The sequence below is a fragment of the Ictidomys tridecemlineatus genome, chromosome 2 (genome assembly GCF_052094955.1).
Source record: "Ictidomys tridecemlineatus isolate mIctTri1 chromosome 2, mIctTri1.hap1, whole genome shotgun sequence".
NCBI classification, from domain to species: domain Eukaryota; kingdom Metazoa; phylum Chordata; class Mammalia; order Rodentia; family Sciuridae; genus Ictidomys; species Ictidomys tridecemlineatus.
In genome coordinates, this window is record NC_135478.1 from 112,673,262 (window position 1) to 112,689,778 (window position 16,517).

Here is a 16,517-nt window from a genome sequence, read left to right on the forward strand (position 1 = left end):
TCCCAAAGTTCTCTTTCTTTCCCCTCTCCCTTACTCCTTTGTCCTGGGGGTTGAGGGAAGGGGCAGGGGTGCTTTACCTTGAGTTATATCTCCTACTCTTTTTATTTTTATTTTGAGACAGGGTCTCTCTACATTTCCCAAACTGGTCACAACTTGCAACCCTCCTGCCTCAGCCTCCTGAGTTGCTCAGATTACAGCCGTGCACCTGTGTTGAAAGAGAGCTGTTTTCTAAAGCTGGTCTCAAAGTCAAAATCCACTCTGATTCAGCAATATACTCTTCCCTTTATCCCTCAAAATCACTGATGTGATGTTCCAAAGCTTTTTGCTTTTTTGGCTTCTCAGTTCCCACTGTGAAAAATGTCTTGTTTATGAAAGTAATTTGTAATCAACAAGCCTTCTTGGCTGTTCTGTTGATTACCCTTAAAAAATTCTGTTCTCTGTAGGCTCATTAGACTCTTTTTCCTTACTCTACTTTTCTCTTTTTTTTGTAAAACATTCGTTAAAAATGAGCCGAGGGCTGGGGTTGTGGCTCAGTGGCAGAGTACTTGCCTCACACATGTGAGTCACTGGGTTCAATCTTCAGCATTTAAAAATAAACAAACAAAATAAAAAATATTGTGTCTATCTATAACTAAAAAAATAAAATAAAATAAAAAATAAATGACTATGAGCTGGGTGCGTTTGTACATGTCTGTAATCCCAGCAGCTCTGGTGGCTGCCTCCTCTGAGGCAGGAGGATCTCGAGTTCAAAGCCAGCCTCAGCAATTGAAAGATACTAAGCAACTCAGTGAGACCTTGTCTCTAAATAAAATACAAAATAAGGTTGGGGATGTGGCTCAGTGGCCGAGTACCCCTAAATTCAATCCCCAGTAGCATATCATATGAAGAGAATAGCCAGAGCCAACTCAATAGGTCTTACTCTTAAAGATTTTTATCAACACCTTGGCACTCCTTTGCTGTCAAAAATGATTCTTAAGCCTTTTAACAGCTTTATGACTTCCTATTTTAGCTCCCCACCTAACATAGCCTGTTACCAAAATGAACTGCCCATCATTTTGGGAAACACTCTGGAGGCTACTTCCTGATTTAAGAGCACAGCTTAGTCTCTGGATTAGCACTCATATAATATGAAACCAAGAGTCAAACATCTCTGAAATATTTAGTAAAATATGAGTATTCTATTCCACAATGTTGTCTTCGGGGATATAAACAATCTAAAATAAGTATTTGAGTCATGCTGTATCATATTAATATTTTCAAAAGAAATCTGATGTTTGGAGTAATAGGCCATATTTTATGGCCTAACTGCAGCAACACATGAAGCAAAGTCCAAATGTGGATCTGAAAAAAAAAGATGAAAGCATCATCAGTGATGATGAAAGACTATTACTGAAGTAAATCTTATTTCCTTGAGGAAGGAAGGTACTGAATCTATTAGAATATGCCTTTGAAGGGCTATGAAACAAGTCCTTTATTTCTGAAAAAAATCAAATCATGCTGATAAATTAGTTACAGGGGATACAAAACAGAGATGAATAAGCTAAAAAAAAGTCTCCTTCTGGTTTGTCTTATATATTTTCTAGGCAATATTCTTCCTGATAGGACACATAGCACAAAATATAATTTTGCTGAATATGATAATGCATAAGTTAGAGAAAATAACTTTTTTAATATTTATTTTTTATAGTTGGACACAATACCTCCATTTCACTCAATTGTTTTTTACGTGTGCTGAGGATCGAACCCAGGGTCCTGTGCATGTGAGACGAGCACTGTACCGCTGAGCCACAACCCCAGCCCAGCTTTTTTTTTTTTTTTTAAGCTGGGAATTTACTATGTTTCCTAGGTTGGTCTTGAACACGTTCACTTGTCATCCTCCTGCCTCAGCCTCCCGAGTACCTGGACCTATATGTGTGTGTCACTGTGCCCAGCTCAAAACAGCAGTTTTACATTTTTATTTATTTATTTATTGGGTACTGGGGGTTAAACCAAGGGTCCTTTGCCATTGAGCTACATCCCCAGATCTTTTTATTTTTTAAATTTCAAGATAAGAGTCATGCTAAATTGCTGAGGCTGGCTTTGAACTTTCAATCCTCCTGCCTCAGACTCCCCAGTCATTAGGATTACAGGTGTGCACCACTGCACCTGGCTAAAACAGATGTTTTTTTAAATAGAAAAATTTTATGATAGCTACAGGTAAGAAAGCCTTGGACTTTCTTTTGAGGTACAAATATTGGCACCTTCATATGGGCACAGTAGATAATCAAAAAATGGTACAAACAATGACCTATAATAGCCTGAGTCTACCATAATCAGAGGGGAAAACACAATCTAGCAGAAGTAGCTATTCAGAGTCTACGGAGGAACATTTCATCAGACATCAATAATTAAGCACTCAATGAATACAAAGACAATAGATTAGGTACTGAGGGATCATCCGCAAAGAAGCCCTGCTACTCTGCAAACTATAATCTCATTTTTTTCAAGCTTATACAAACACATTTTGGTGCTGGGGATTGAACCCAGGACCTTATTCATGCTTAGTATGTGCTCTATCATTGAGTCCTCAAGACTATATATATTTTATGTAATTAAACAAAATATACATATAGGGGCTGGGATTGTGGCTCAGCGGTAGAGCACTCACCTAGCACGTGTGAGGCCCTGGGTTCGATCCTCAGCACCACATAAAAATAAATAAAATAAAGATATTTTAAAAATACATATATCTCTTGCAGTAGTATAAGTGTAACAGGATTTACAAGGAAAATTGTGCAAAGAATGTGTTCCTTCAGCCTTTTCCTACTTAAATATCCCATTGGCTCTCTGAAAATAGTATAAAGTTTCTTTTTTTTATTTTTTTTAAGAGAGAGAGAATTTTAATATTTATTTAGTTTTTTTAATTTTTTAATTTTTTTTTTAGTTTTCGGCAGATACAACATCTTTCGTTGTATGTGGTGCTGAGGATCGAACCTGGACTGCATGCATGCCAGGCGAGCATGCTACCGCTTGAGCCATATCCCCAGCCCAAGTATAAAGTTTCTTGGTGGTTTTCTTTCTTTCTTTCTTTTTTTTTTTTTGGACTGGGGATAAAACCCAGGGGCTTGTGCAAGCCAGGTAAAGGTTCTACAACTGAGTCACATCCCTGCCCCTAATGTAAACTTGCTTACCCTGTTTTACTTTTTCTCAAAATCCTTTATACTACTTGACATTTTAAAAAATTTATTAGCTGTCTCTCCTCACTAGAATATAAACTCCATGAGGACAGATATTTCAAATGTTTTCTCTTTTTTAAATTTTTTATTTTAGTTTGTTGTAGATGGATACAATACCTTTGTTTATTTTTATGAGGTGCTGAGGATCAAACCTAGTGCCTCACATGTGCTAGGTAAGCACTTTACCACTGAACCACAACCCAGCCCTCAAATATTTTTCTTTCTGTTTTTAAGAATATTTTTTAAGGGGCTGGGGTTGTGGCTCAGTGGTAAAGCGTTTGCCTAGCATACATGAGGTACTGGGTTTGATTCTCAGCACTATACAAATATTAAAAAATAAAGATCCATCAACAACTAAAAAATATCTTTAAAAAAATGTTTTTTGAGATGTTGATGGCCCTTTATTTTATTCATTTATTTATATGCAGTGCTGAGAATTGAACCTAGTGCCTCACACATGCTAGGCAAGCGCTGATACTGAGCTACAACCTCAGCCCCTCAAATGTTTTCTTTATAAATATAGTCCCAGTAATTAGAACTCTATGTAGCATAAAGTGCGTTCTCACAAATATTTGTAAAATCAATAAAAGTGCTGAAAAGACCCCTATGTTAGAATTGTTAAATTCTAAAATTTTGGCATATGTGTGTATGTGTGAATGAATTTACAGATTTTTGTGGCGTAAGTGCCAGTGTAGACCGAGTAGAAGACAGGATCAGAAGCTTGTGTGAGGTCATAGAATGATTGCAAAAACAAAACAATACTATCAGATGATTGAAAGAATCAAAAACTGTCAGCAAATGGCTTTGAAGAATAAACTAAATGCATCTATCCTTTCATGTCTGAAATCTGATTAAAGTGAACTCAAATTCACTTGAGATTACTTGTGATTCACACTAGCTATCTTTTTTTTCTTCTAGCTTTTTAAAAAAAATTTTTTATTTTTTAGTTGTAGTTGGGCACAATATCTTTATTTTATTTATTTATTTTTATGTGGTGCTGAGAATTGAACCCAGGGCCTCGCACATGCTAGGTGAGTGCTCTACTGTTGAGCCACAACCCCAGCCCTTCTTCTAGCTTTTTATCTTAATAACAACTTTTAAAACTTAGTAAAGTTCTTTTTCTCCTCCATAAAGAGGAGAAATGTTTTCTTGCAAGATTGAAAGAGTCTTCCCTTTCTATTTTGGGATTTGCCTGAAGTCACAAGGTAGTCTTGGCAAATCACTCTGCTCTATCTCTCAGTTTACTGAGGCTGCCTGGGAATTTCAACTGTGAGCCAAACAGGAAGAGGACTCTTTTACCTAACTCCAAAAGGCCTAAGTCATATGGATGTGGTGAAGTTTCGTGGTAGATATAAATCACTGCAAATGGATTTCCCACAGGGTTGTGGTGGGGGAACAAAGATGTCACTCAACTTCCTCTGCAGGAAAGGGAAGACTATCACAACATAACTGAGCAAATTTTCCAATGTTTGCACAACATTTTCAACTGAAGATACCCCTTCTGTATCCCTACTATATACGGACAGCCCAAACCTCAAATGTAATCAAAGGAATATTATTCATTTGACTCTGGCGAAGTTATACTGTTTAAATGTTTTTAAAAAGTGTCTGTGTTCATAAACGTGTATAAACGCAATGGTCTTTTTTCAAAAACTGGTAAAAAGTCATGTCTACCCTGATACTCTCATTTGTGACCCCTATATGATCTTGAATTCTGGTTGTATAGCTAGTATTCCCTCCCTAAACTGTTCTATGCTTTAGTGCTTATAATCCACACCCCCGCCATGATGTCTCCTGACAGAATTATTCGTTCTGTACTCACACAAATGGAAATAGAAGAGATGAAAAGCCCTGGGGATGCAGCCATGCAGGTCTCAAAATGATCTGATGCTAAACATAACCTGAATCTCTCTTCCTTTCTTCACTTGGCTGAGTTCCTCTCCTGGCTCAGGGTTAGTGATCTTGCATGGCATAGGAGGCTTAGGACCCAGGGGGCGCCTTTCAGCTGAAAAACACCTCACTGCAGCAAGCTAGCTGGGAAGCTCCCAGTTCTAAAGAGAGGCTGTTTACCAGAAGAGCATAACAAGGGCAGGTCTGACTGCAAGGCTGAAACTGGGAGGCAAAACCGCTGCCAAGGGACCCCAGTCGGACACTGGTAGTTCAATCACCTGCAGAATGGAGGAGGCGAGGATGCTGTCCCTCTGGATACAAACATTCCTTCTCAGCAACATACTCCTAGCAGCAGCCCATGGATCTGGAGGTGAGATTACAATATTTCCTTTCTGTAGTGACTTAATGAAGTGGAATGGGTAAACCCCCATTTCCCAAACATGGCCAAGATGACAAGAAAGGAAGCTTTTAGCTGATTTTTGCTGTCCTATGAAAGCCCCCCCCCCCTTCCTTTTCTTGCCAGGCACTTGCAGCTCCATCTTTATCATTAAGAACAAAGACAAGTGGCCACTTTCTCTTTCCCTTTCCTTACACAGGAGTGGATGGAGTCTGGAAGTTCATCCCCCTACTCCTTAAGTTATGTTCTTTTTAAGCCCTTTGCATGATGTGTCCAGCACACTGGCCCATCTTTCCTAGCTTCCTCCTGTAGCTCTCCAGCTGAGGGGAGTGGGAGTTTGGGAGTCACATCCAGGGCAGAGATGAGGCAGGTTCCCACCGTTTGAGGCTCTTCTGAATCTTTTGCCTGACTGAATCAAGGTTTTTGCAGAATTCTCTTGGGAGGGAGTGTTGCCTGTTTGAACTGGCAGAAGGTGGCCTTATCCGTGTAAGAAGGAACACTAGAGTTTATGTAACGTGGACACTTCAACACAGGCATGATTTTCAGGTCTGGCAGACAACTGACCCCAAACTCCTGCCATCTCCTCAGAGACCCTAAGCCAGGACTCCTCCTTCCACGGAGAGGCCACAAGTTCAAAAGTAACAACCCCTTGCTCTGCTGAGCCTTCCATTTACCAAAACCAAAACAAACAAACAAACAGACAAAAAACCGAAGAGAGAAATAGGCACCGGCTATGGGCTTTATTTGAGCGCGCTCTCCCTTCACTTCGGGTCTCACTACAACCCTTCAAATCCATCGGGGTTTTCCACGCGAGAAGAGGAAGATACAGAAGAGCCCAAGCACCTCCATCTCACACGGGCACCGCCGGGGTGGGCCTTGGCTCCCCTGCCTGCCAGGCCCAGAGCCTGCTTTCGGTGGGCTGCCTCTTTCAGGGTCTGGGGGCTTCCTCTTCCTCCCAGGCTGCTTCTGGGACAACGGCCACCTGTACCGGGAGGACCAGCCCTCGCCTGCACCAGGCCTCCGCTGTCTCAACTGGCTGGACGCGCAGGGCCGCCTGAAGTCAGCCCCCGACTTGGGTGAGTGTCCGCCGGGGTGGGGGACCGGGACTGGTGGGCGGTGGCCGCGATCCTGGCTCCAGCCCACGGTGTCTTCTCTCCCCCTTCAGGATCCGGCAACCACAACTACTGTCGGAACCCGGATCGGGATCCGCGGGGACCCTGGTGCTATGTCAGCGGCGAGACCGGAGCCCCTGAGAAGCGGCCTTGCGAGGATGTGCGCTGCCCAGGTACCCGCACTGCAACCCGGTACCCTGTAATCCCGGCGTACCCGGCTGTAGCTGAGCTGTGGTTACACCCGCTGCGCACGTGCGGCCGCAGGACGCGACCGCTCCCGCTCCGCCCCCGCGCCGTCTTGATTGGTCAGGGCTGTCTCCAGGCCGCGGGGCTCAAAGCCTATTGGCAGTAGCCACCGCTCCGAGTGAGCTCATCCTCTGCGAGCCCTCGTAAACAACCGTGGGAGGCGAGCCCTCTCCTTCTGAGAGCCGCGCCGGGTGGCTCTTGGTGTTCCCCTGCTAGTATGTTTACTGTGGAGAGTATGCATTGTGCTGGGCACACTGCTGACATCCTCCCGGAGGAGAAGCTATTTATTTGAGAGATATGAGTCGCAGAGTAGTTCAATCACATACTAAAGGCAGTGGCAGGGTTCAGATTTGAATTAGTTTCTTTCTTTCTTTTTTCGAACTGGGGACTGAACCCAGGGACGCTCTACTACTGAACTCACCCCCAGCCCATTTTATTTTGAGACAGGGTCTTGCTAAATTACGTAGGGCCTTGCCAAATTGCTGAGGCTGGCCTCGAACTTGCGATCTTCCTGCCTCAACCTCCGGAATTGCTGGGATTACAGACGTGTGCCGCCACACCCGGCTTGAATCCCAGTTTCTAAGACAACAGGAAAGCAGTCCTGTTGCTCCTCAGGCAGCAAGAGAGTTCTCTAGATTTAATGGGATAATCAAAGTAAAGCATTTTATCACAGGGTTTTGCACAAGGCGTGTGCTCAATAAATATGAGCTGCTTGGAGGAGTAATGGATTACCTCTTGGAGTGGAGGTGGGGGGAATCCCTGGAGAGGATGGCAACTGAGCTGGGTCTCGGAAGGTAGCAAAGATTTGAAGAGATGAAGACAAGGGAGGCAGGAGAGAGGCCTTCTCATATTTGCCTTGCAGCATATCGTATCCCAGCCATAGTTAGGCCCTCTCAGGCTTGCTCTTGCCTCTGGGGTGGTGGTGGGTTTGATTCCAGCGTTGGGGAGCAACCTAAGTGCATACCCAGTAGCCTCCCCCAACACTTTCCCAGATTCACTGCGGAATTCACTCAGGGGAGTCTCTGATGAGAGCATTTCCCACCTCACTTTCAGAGGCCACTTCCCAAGCACCCCCAGATTCCACAACAGAGCCTGAGACATCTGAAGTGCCAGGTGAAGATGAGGTAAAGGCATTCCCTCCTGCCAATGCCCTGCCTGCTCGGAGTGAGGCAGCAGCTGTGCAGCCAGTGATTGGGATCAGCCAGCGGGTCCGGATGAACTCAAAGGAGAAAAAGGACCTGGGAACTCTGGGTATGGCTTCCCCATCCAACTGCCATGGTTGGAATTCATTGAGATGCCATTTGCTGATTTTTCTGGAATGTGGCTAATAGGACCTTGTATGGTGTCCTTGGCAGGCTATGTGCTGGGCATTACCATGATGGTGATCATCATCGCCATTGGAGCTGGCATCGTCTTGGGCTACACCTACAAGAGGTTAGTAGCTACTTTGGAGTTCTCTTGGGAAGAGAGGGGTGGAAGGGACACAAAGTCAAATCAAACTTCTTTGTGGCTTTCTTACCCAAAATGAATCAAGGTGTTGAATGAAGGAAGACCAGTTCAAGATGTAGAGATGTGGTTCTAGTCTACCAGGTCATCTTCAAAAACCCTTTCCTTTGGTGCCTTTACTCCTTAGCCCAAAGCATTGTGAAATAGAGTTTCTTATTCCTCATTTTACAGATTAGGAAGTCTTTGTCAGAGATTTGAAATGAATGTCACATTGTCTGGGAGTGGCAGGACCTGGCTTTAAATCCTGCTCTTTTGATAGCAGATTCTTTGTTGTCTAACTCAAACACCTGGCATAGAAGTGAGAGGTGCCACAGAAATCAGGCTGGATACTCAATACAGGGACCTGGAGGCTTAATTCTTTTTGTGAATTATAAAATTCTGCAACTAGAAATGGATCCCAGCCCTGTTTTTGCAGATTTTTAGAAATTTTTAAATTTATCCTTTAATTTAATTTATCCTTTAGTGTAGGAAGGAAAAAGTGAGTTGGAAAAGAGTCTGTTTGCTGCTTCTCACAATGTATGAGAAAGTAAAAGGGGCTACCTAGAAGCTTATAATAGGACATCAGGAAGAGGAACGATAATTTTTAAAGTCTCCTGAGATTTGGGCTGGGGATGTGGCTCAAGCAGTAGCGCACTCACCTGGCATGCGGCCCGGGTTGGATCCTCAGCACCACATACAAACAAAGATGTTGTGTCTGCCGAAAACTAAAAAAATAAATATTAAAATTCTCTCTCTCTCTCTCTCTCTTAAAAAAAAAAAAAGTCTCCTGAGATGGTGTGAAAGGCTCTGAAAAATCAATGGTCTGTGATGAGAAGAGTCCCAGTCATTTTTATAGCACTGGATGATTCTGGAAAATTATTTGCTGTTCTTGAGCAAAATCAGGGGATTTGACTTCCAGCCTCTAGGGTCTGTGATATTTCCAGAGCATTTGAGGAGTCTCCCTGATAGGGAAGTGACAAGTGGCCCACATTTTCTAGTGTTGAGAGCCGTGTCTGAGGCCCTAGCGCCAGTGGATTCACTCAGCATTATATAAACCTTAACTGTCCTTAGAGGTGTTACAATCAACCTCATCATTTTACAGATGAAAAGGGGAAGTGTTGGGTAATAATCCCTGTGGTAGCAAACACTTACCATCTGCTCAACTGTTGCAAACACTGTGCTTTAATTCACTTCTCACAGTCATTCTTATGAGGTATTATCTCCAGTTCACAGATGAGGAAACTGATACGAGAGAGAATAGGTACCTTGCCTGAGGTTTCACACCTAGCATTTGATGGAGAGAAGTCTTGCCCTTCCACTAATAGCTATCTGTGTGAGCTGGGGGGAAGGGAGGAGTGGCACATGCCTGCAGTCTCAATGACTTGGGAGGCTGAGGCAGGAGGATTGCAAGTTCAAGGCCAGCCTCAGCAACTTAATGAGACCCTGTCTGAAAATAAAAAATATAAAAAGATGGTGCCAGGTGTGGTGGCACATACCTGTAATCCCAGCAACTTGGGAGGCTGATGCAGGAGGATTGCAAGTTCAAGGCCAGCCTCAGCAACTTAATGAGAACCTGTCTGAAAATAAAAAATATAAAAAGATAGTGCCAGGTGTGGTGGCACATGCCTGTAATCCCAGCAACTTGGGAGGCTGATGCAGGAGGATTGCAAGTTGAAAGCCAGCCACAGCAACTTAGCAAGGTACTAAGCAACTTAGTGAGACCCTGTCTCGAAAAATAAAAAAGGGCTGGGGATGTGGTGGTTAAGTGCCTGTGGGTTCAATACCCAATACAAAAAACAAACTATATATATATATATATATATATATATATATATATATATATATATATATATATATATATATATATAAAAAGATGGGATGTATCTAGAGGTAAGGCATCCCTAGATTCAATTCCCAGTGCCACCAAAAAAAGAAAAAAAGTTATCTGCGTGACTGGGCAGTTGCTTTTGCTTCTGTTTTCTACTCCAGAGCCCTGCTGTGAGGCTAAGGCATTTGACTACTTAGTTTAGTGAATGGTACATAGTAAATGGTCAGTAAACAATAACTATTTTTCTTTTCTATAAAATGTGGGTACTTGACTAGTATTCTCCAAGCCCTGTTCCTTCTCTGATTTTCTGTGTTTCAGGAAGCAGAGGTCGGTCCAGAGAGGGGAAGTATTGACCTGAGGGGGCATCCTGACTCCCAGATTGAGGTTGTAGTCCATAGTGGGATAGTTGACATGGCAGGTCCAGAGACACCTGCTTGTTCATTTCAGAAAGTTAGAGGAAATGAGGTAGTGACCCTGCCCATGCAATTCATAATCAGACCTAAATCATGTTAGCTGAATTTAACTCTTGAAATATTTCCCCTGTCCTTTGCTACTGGATAGCATTTGGCTCTCTTCCAGTCTGTGACAGTTTCCAGGCCTTTTGGGTTTTGAACTAACTAAATGTCCTTAATTCCAGGCTCAGTTCTGGTGTCCAATGAGGTTACTAGCTCTTTCTTTTCCCTCCTAGATTTGTTCTTTTAGGCTGTCATGGGACTGCCCTGTGGCTTAGAATTTACTTTCTTATAAACTGAGGGGGAAGGTACCAAGTCACCAGATTTCTCGTCACTAACCACCAGACCACTCCTTTCCTTAGCAAATGTGCTCTGAGAACAGATTGTACAACAGGAAATCACGTGTGGGCTAGAAACAAGCTCTCAGTTTTCATCTCTCCCCAAGTGAGAGAAAATGGAGTGTCCTGGAAAGAGATGTTGATTGAATGTTGGTGCAGGTGATGTCTGAACCTTGATATACTGTCTATTAAATAGGGATACATCCCCCTCTGTTCCCACGATTATCATTAAGCATTACACATAAGTAGTAGTATACCAATCAGATAATAATCACAATGGCAGGCAACATTTATTTCCTGCTTTTCTCCCCCTGCTTTTTTGTGTGAGTGTGTGTTTGTTAGGGATCAAATCCATGGCTTCACACATGCAAGGCAGGCATTCTACCACTCACTGAGCTACATCCCAAACTTATTCCATGCTTTTTGTTTGTTTGTTTGTTTTTGGAGGGGACTTGAACTCAAAGGAACTTTACCTCTGAGCTACATCCTCAGCCCTTTTTATATTTTGAGACCGGCTTATGGTCTTGCTAAGATGCTGAAGCTGGTCTTGAACTTGTGATTCTCCTGCCTTAGCCTCCCAAATTGCTAGGATTACAGATGTGCACCACTGTGCCTGGCTGTTTTAAGCTTTCTTACTTTTTCTTTTTCTTTCTTTCTTTTTTTTTTCTTTTTTTGTGGTGCTGCTGGGGATTGAACCCAAGGCAAGCACTCTACCAACCGAGCTATATCCCCAGCCCTTCATGCTTTCTTTCTTTTTTTAAAAAAAAAGTTTTATTAATTTTTTAGTTGTAGTTGGTTGGACACAATACCTTTATTTTATTTATTTTTATGTGGTGCTGAGGATCGAACCCAGGGCCTCCAAGGTGCTAGGCGAGCGCTCCACCACTGAGCCACAACCCCAGATCCCCCTCTACACACTTCATGCTTTCTTAATAAAAAAGACCCTACTGTATATTCTTCACTGATTATCTTGCCTAAGCCTCAAGACCACCTTAGAAGCACTATTACACTGTTTTACAGCAAAAAATTGAGACCTAGAATAGTTAAGTACCATGTCTAAGCTATATAACCATTAACGTATGCCTAAAGATTATTAGTATTTCCAAAAAGTCCATCAAAGCCTAGTAGCTTCATATAAATTTGCTTTGAACTGCAAAGGGCAGTAGGAAAAGGAGAGACTTTCCAGAAAACAGCTGGGTTTAGAAGTTAAAAGAAACAAGATCTAGTTCTGGAACTCCCTCTAATTCTGAATGTGATATTAGACAAGTTATTTACCATCTCTAGGCTTCAGTTTACTAATCTGTAAAATGGAGCAAGGAATTAGATATAATGATCCTCTCTCCTCTAATATTACCTAAAACGACAATACAGTCTGATGGTGGCTATAGGCAATGATCGTTCAAATCCCATTTCTGCTGTTAACTTGAACGGATGATTTAACCTTTCTGCATTTGCCTTCACATCCTTGAAACAGTAATCATAAACAATACTAATATGATTGTTGTGGGATGGAATTAGTGTAGTTTGGGAGTATAGTTAGTGTTCATAACCTATAGTTACCTTGGGAAACCCATCCTGAGCACCAGGGTGGTGTAGCATTGCTTCTGATTGGGAAATAAATAGCAGCAGTTCACAGCAATAATTGAAGAAACCTGCTTTGCCTGAAGGAGGTCTGTGGTGCTTCCATAATCCTGGGAAAGGCAAGCAGAAGCTTCATGCACACCTGCTTTCTCTGGGCGGCCCAGCTTGCTATCAATTCTGGAGCAGTTGGAATTACTGCAAGCCTTGAACTCTGCCAAAGGCCATGGGGCTTTGCTAATGGGATGGAGCTTTCCCCTAGCTGGAAAGGGTGGCCAGGCACCAGGCTTCCTCTCTGGGGAAGAAAGGCTGCAGGTGGGGGTTGATAGGAACTCAGCCTGGCTAAGTCTTTGTCTTGGTCGTCTAGGCTAGAAGGTTTAGATGGCCAGTCTCCTACTGGGCAGCTCCCTGTCCCTGCTCCAAGTGTAGTGTCTGTATTAGCTCCAAAGGGAGCTCTTATTTTCTGATAAAAAGGGAGGGAAAAACAGTAAGCCAACACCACTCCACCCCCTTGGGAGAGGAGCTGAGTCAGTGAATAAGCCTTTTGTTCTTTCTTGGCTGCCAGACAACAGCCTGCCTGTCCCCCATCCCTACCAAGTGAGAGGGGGCTGGGCTGCATAATGGTTAGTGCAGCAGGTCTGGTGGCATTTCTCTGGTCTCCCAAGGGAGCTAAGGGTAGCCACTCCATCACCAGAACTCATAAGCAGCATTTACAGCAGGTACGTGGGGTCGGGTGTGCTTCCAGGCTTCTAAATGTATGAGACTAATCCAGACTAGTCCTAGCATCTGCTTCCTTTATCCTTGGTTGCTCTTCCAGTTCAGCTCTGCCTCATTAACACAAATTGATTTTTTTTTTTTTGTCCCCTGAAGAGTTGTGTATGATACCGCCTGACAGTTAGCAGCAGCTCACAGCCATATGGTTGGTAAAGGAGGAAGTTGAGAAGCAGGGCTCTCTGGAGTCAGACTCCAAAGCCTCAGTTTATTAATCTAGAAAACGGGGATAACATTATCTTACAAGGTTGGAAGTTAAAAGATGGTGCATATGGCTGGGGATGTGGCTCAAGCGGTAACACGCCTGCCTGACATGCGCAGGGCGCTGGGTTCGATCCTCAGCACCACATAAAAATAAAATAAAGATGTTGTGTCCACCGAGAACTGAAAAATAAATATTAAAAAAAAGATGGTGCATATATAAAGTGTGTGGCATCCAGTAAGTGCATAGGTAGCTCTTCTCATCCTGGATGATGGAAAGGTCATTTCTTGGTATCTTGCTAGGTATTTGGGAAGTTAGGAGTTCCTGGCTTTCCTTCTTCTTCCAGCCCCTTAGATTTTGAAATTTAGACCTTGGCAAAATATACTTGCAATACTCCATTTTTTTTGTTGTTGGTTTTTGTTTGTGTGTGCTTTCTGAAAACTAGAGATTGAACCCCGGGGTGCTCTACCACTGAGCTATATCCCCAGCCCTTCTTGTTTTTTTTATTTTGAGACAGTTCTCATTAAATTGCTGAGGCTGACCTTGAATTTGCTATCCTCCTGCCTCAGCCTCCACAGTTGCTAGGATTACAGGCTTTTTTTTTTTTTTTTTTTGGTGGGGGGTGATGGTTATGACTATGTTGCCCAGCTTGGCCTTGAACTGGTGAGCCTCCCTTTTCATCCTCTGAGTAGCTGGGATTACAGGAGTGTGCAATCATGCCTACTTCATTCTTTTTTTTTTTTTTGTAAATTGCCTTTTGGTTTTCTACAGGCTTGGGGGCTTCCTTACTGAAATTAAACCCAGACCTTCCAAATCTTTCCCTACTGTGCTGGGTGCAATGACACACACTTGTAATTCCAGTGACTCAGGAGGCTGAGGCAGGAAGACTGAAAGTTTGAGGCCAGCCTCAGCAATTTAGCTAGATTGTGTCTCAAAATTAAAAGGACTGGGGGTATAGCTCAGTGGTAAAGTGCTCCTAGGTTCATTCTCTATTTTGATATGGCCCCAGGAAACAAAAATCCGTATTTCTTCCTACATGAGCAGGCTTGAAGAATGTGGCTTTTTGTTTTATTATGGAGGTAGGTATTTCCTTCTGTGTGGTGGCAGCCCATAACTGATGAAATGTCCAATGAATTTTAGGACATGAATGGGGAGAGCACTTGGTCCAGATAACCATCTTCTCATAAATAGTGTTCCTCTATTTCCCCTTTGAGTGATCTGGGAGACTTTCTGTTGTGGAAGTTGATGGTGTTCAGTACAAGGCTAATGAGAATGGGGCAGGAGCCTTGGCTTGCACACGCAGATACATGGTCACCCCCAGCCACCCTGGGTGACTCAGGAGGAGCTCACAAATCTGCTTCCTATGACCTTACAATGACAGGGAATCAGAGCATATTTCATGTGAGGGAGCCTAGAGTGTCAAGGTCCCTGGAGATTATCAAATCCAACTCCTTATTTTACAGATGACAAAATTAAGGCCCAGAGAGGAGAGGATTATTGAGGTCACATAAACAATACATGCCTTGGCTGGTCAGTGGGAGAGTTTTCTTGGGAAACCAAGTTAAGATAACATTGCTTGGTGAGTCAAGTCTTATTCAGGGTAAATCATAATATCCTGTGAGTTTTTACATCAGTTTTAGTATTTTCAAATGATTTCACGTTAATCATGTTGGTTTGAGACAGATGAGGAAGCAAAGCTCAGAGAGGCTGTTTTGCCAAGTGTCATGTAGCTTGGCTTAGCCGATATTAGAACAAAAGTAAAGAGAAATCGATGATTTATAGACAGTTGTTAGGCAACTATGCAAGCTCTTCTTCCTCCAACCCCTCCCTGTCAATATTATTATCCAGTCTCTGGGTGTTTCCATTACACTTCACATCAAGATGGATAGTTAATCCATTTGATCATGGCCATGTCCTTGAGGAAATCTGAAACAAGTTCCTGTGTTATTTTATACCATGTCAACCATCAGCCATTTATTTCAAGGCTCCTTCTCAGAGGATTTCCTCTGATGACTGAGCCCAAGTTGCTGGCTTTGGACAAGGATGCCAACTTGGGTCCTGGGTCTTGGTTCTGGTGGGCAGTGTGCTGGGCATTCACCAAGCCCTGTGGTCAGCACTGGAGTGTGGCCAAATATAGTGCTAAGGGCCCTATATGTGCAGTCAGAAAACAGGGTTTATTTCTTAGGGGATGACCTTGATCAGTCAGAATTTCTCTGAGCAGCCAGAGCCCACCAATTCTTGGTGAGTCAAGTCATATTCAGGGCAAATCATAATATCCTGTGAATTTTTACATCAGTTTTAGTATTTTCAGATGATTTCATGTTAATTATGTTGGTTTGAGACAGATGAGGAAGCAAAGCTCTAGTCCAAAGATTCTACATTTTTGGAGTGTTCTTTAACTTCTCTGGGCCATTTAATTATCTATAAAGTGAATAAGACCTAACTCTTAGGGTTGAGCTGAGAATAAAATAAGATAGTATAGTGCTTAGCATGGAGTGAGCACTCCCCATGAGTTAAATGGCAATACCATGGCCTGACTATGTCACTGAGCACCATGAGAATTCAAAGATATATAAAAACTCTGGGAGGTCAGATAATCATTCTAGTTTCTTCTTGACCTGAACATCCCTCAGAGCCCTTTTGGTTCCTTGCATGGGTTGGGAATGGTCCACTAACAGTCTGTGCTCATGCCTTCCGGGACTTTTAAGACAAGAATTCTATCTCTTAGCAGGATGGTCAGATCCATTTTCTAGACAACTTTAAGGATTAGGGATGAAACTGGGTTAGTTCTCTGAATCTGTCGGAACCCTGGACCAAAAGAACAAAACAGTATCTTACTTTTAAGACCCTTTCCTCTATATTATTTCCTCTGGACCCCCTGCCACTTTGTGAGGCTCATACTGTTATTACCCCCATTTTACAGATGGGGAAGAAGAAATCCAGATGTTCAGGAGCTTCTTGGTGAGTTTAAGGTAGTCTTAGACCTAGGTTAGCATTAGTCCT

General features: G+C 42.9%; 1 protein-coding gene across 4 annotated transcripts in view; it reads left to right on the forward strand.

Annotated features, from left to right (window-relative positions):
• The first annotated feature begins 5,149 nt into the window (after positions 1-5,149).
• Positions 5,150-16,517, forward strand: part of Pik3ip1 (phosphoinositide-3-kinase interacting protein 1) — a 76,458-nt gene continuing 65,090 nt past the window's right edge. The window contains exons 1-6 of one of the 4 annotated variants that reach the window (XM_078039582.1): positions 5,207-5,475; positions 6,462-6,578; positions 6,668-6,787; positions 7,914-8,111; positions 8,216-8,294; positions 16,438-16,475. In XM_078039582.1, coding sequence (XP_077895708.1) covers positions 5,391-5,475; positions 6,462-6,578; positions 6,668-6,787; positions 7,914-8,111; positions 8,216-8,294; positions 16,438-16,475 — 637 coding nt within the window. In that variant the 5' untranslated portion in view covers positions 5,207-5,390. Of the gene's footprint in view, positions 5,476-6,461; positions 6,579-6,667; positions 6,788-7,913; positions 8,112-8,215; positions 8,295-16,437; positions 16,476-16,517 lie in introns of all 4 variants that reach the window. The other 3 variants (XM_078039579.1, XM_078039583.1, XM_078039581.1) reach the window with 3 other exon arrangements.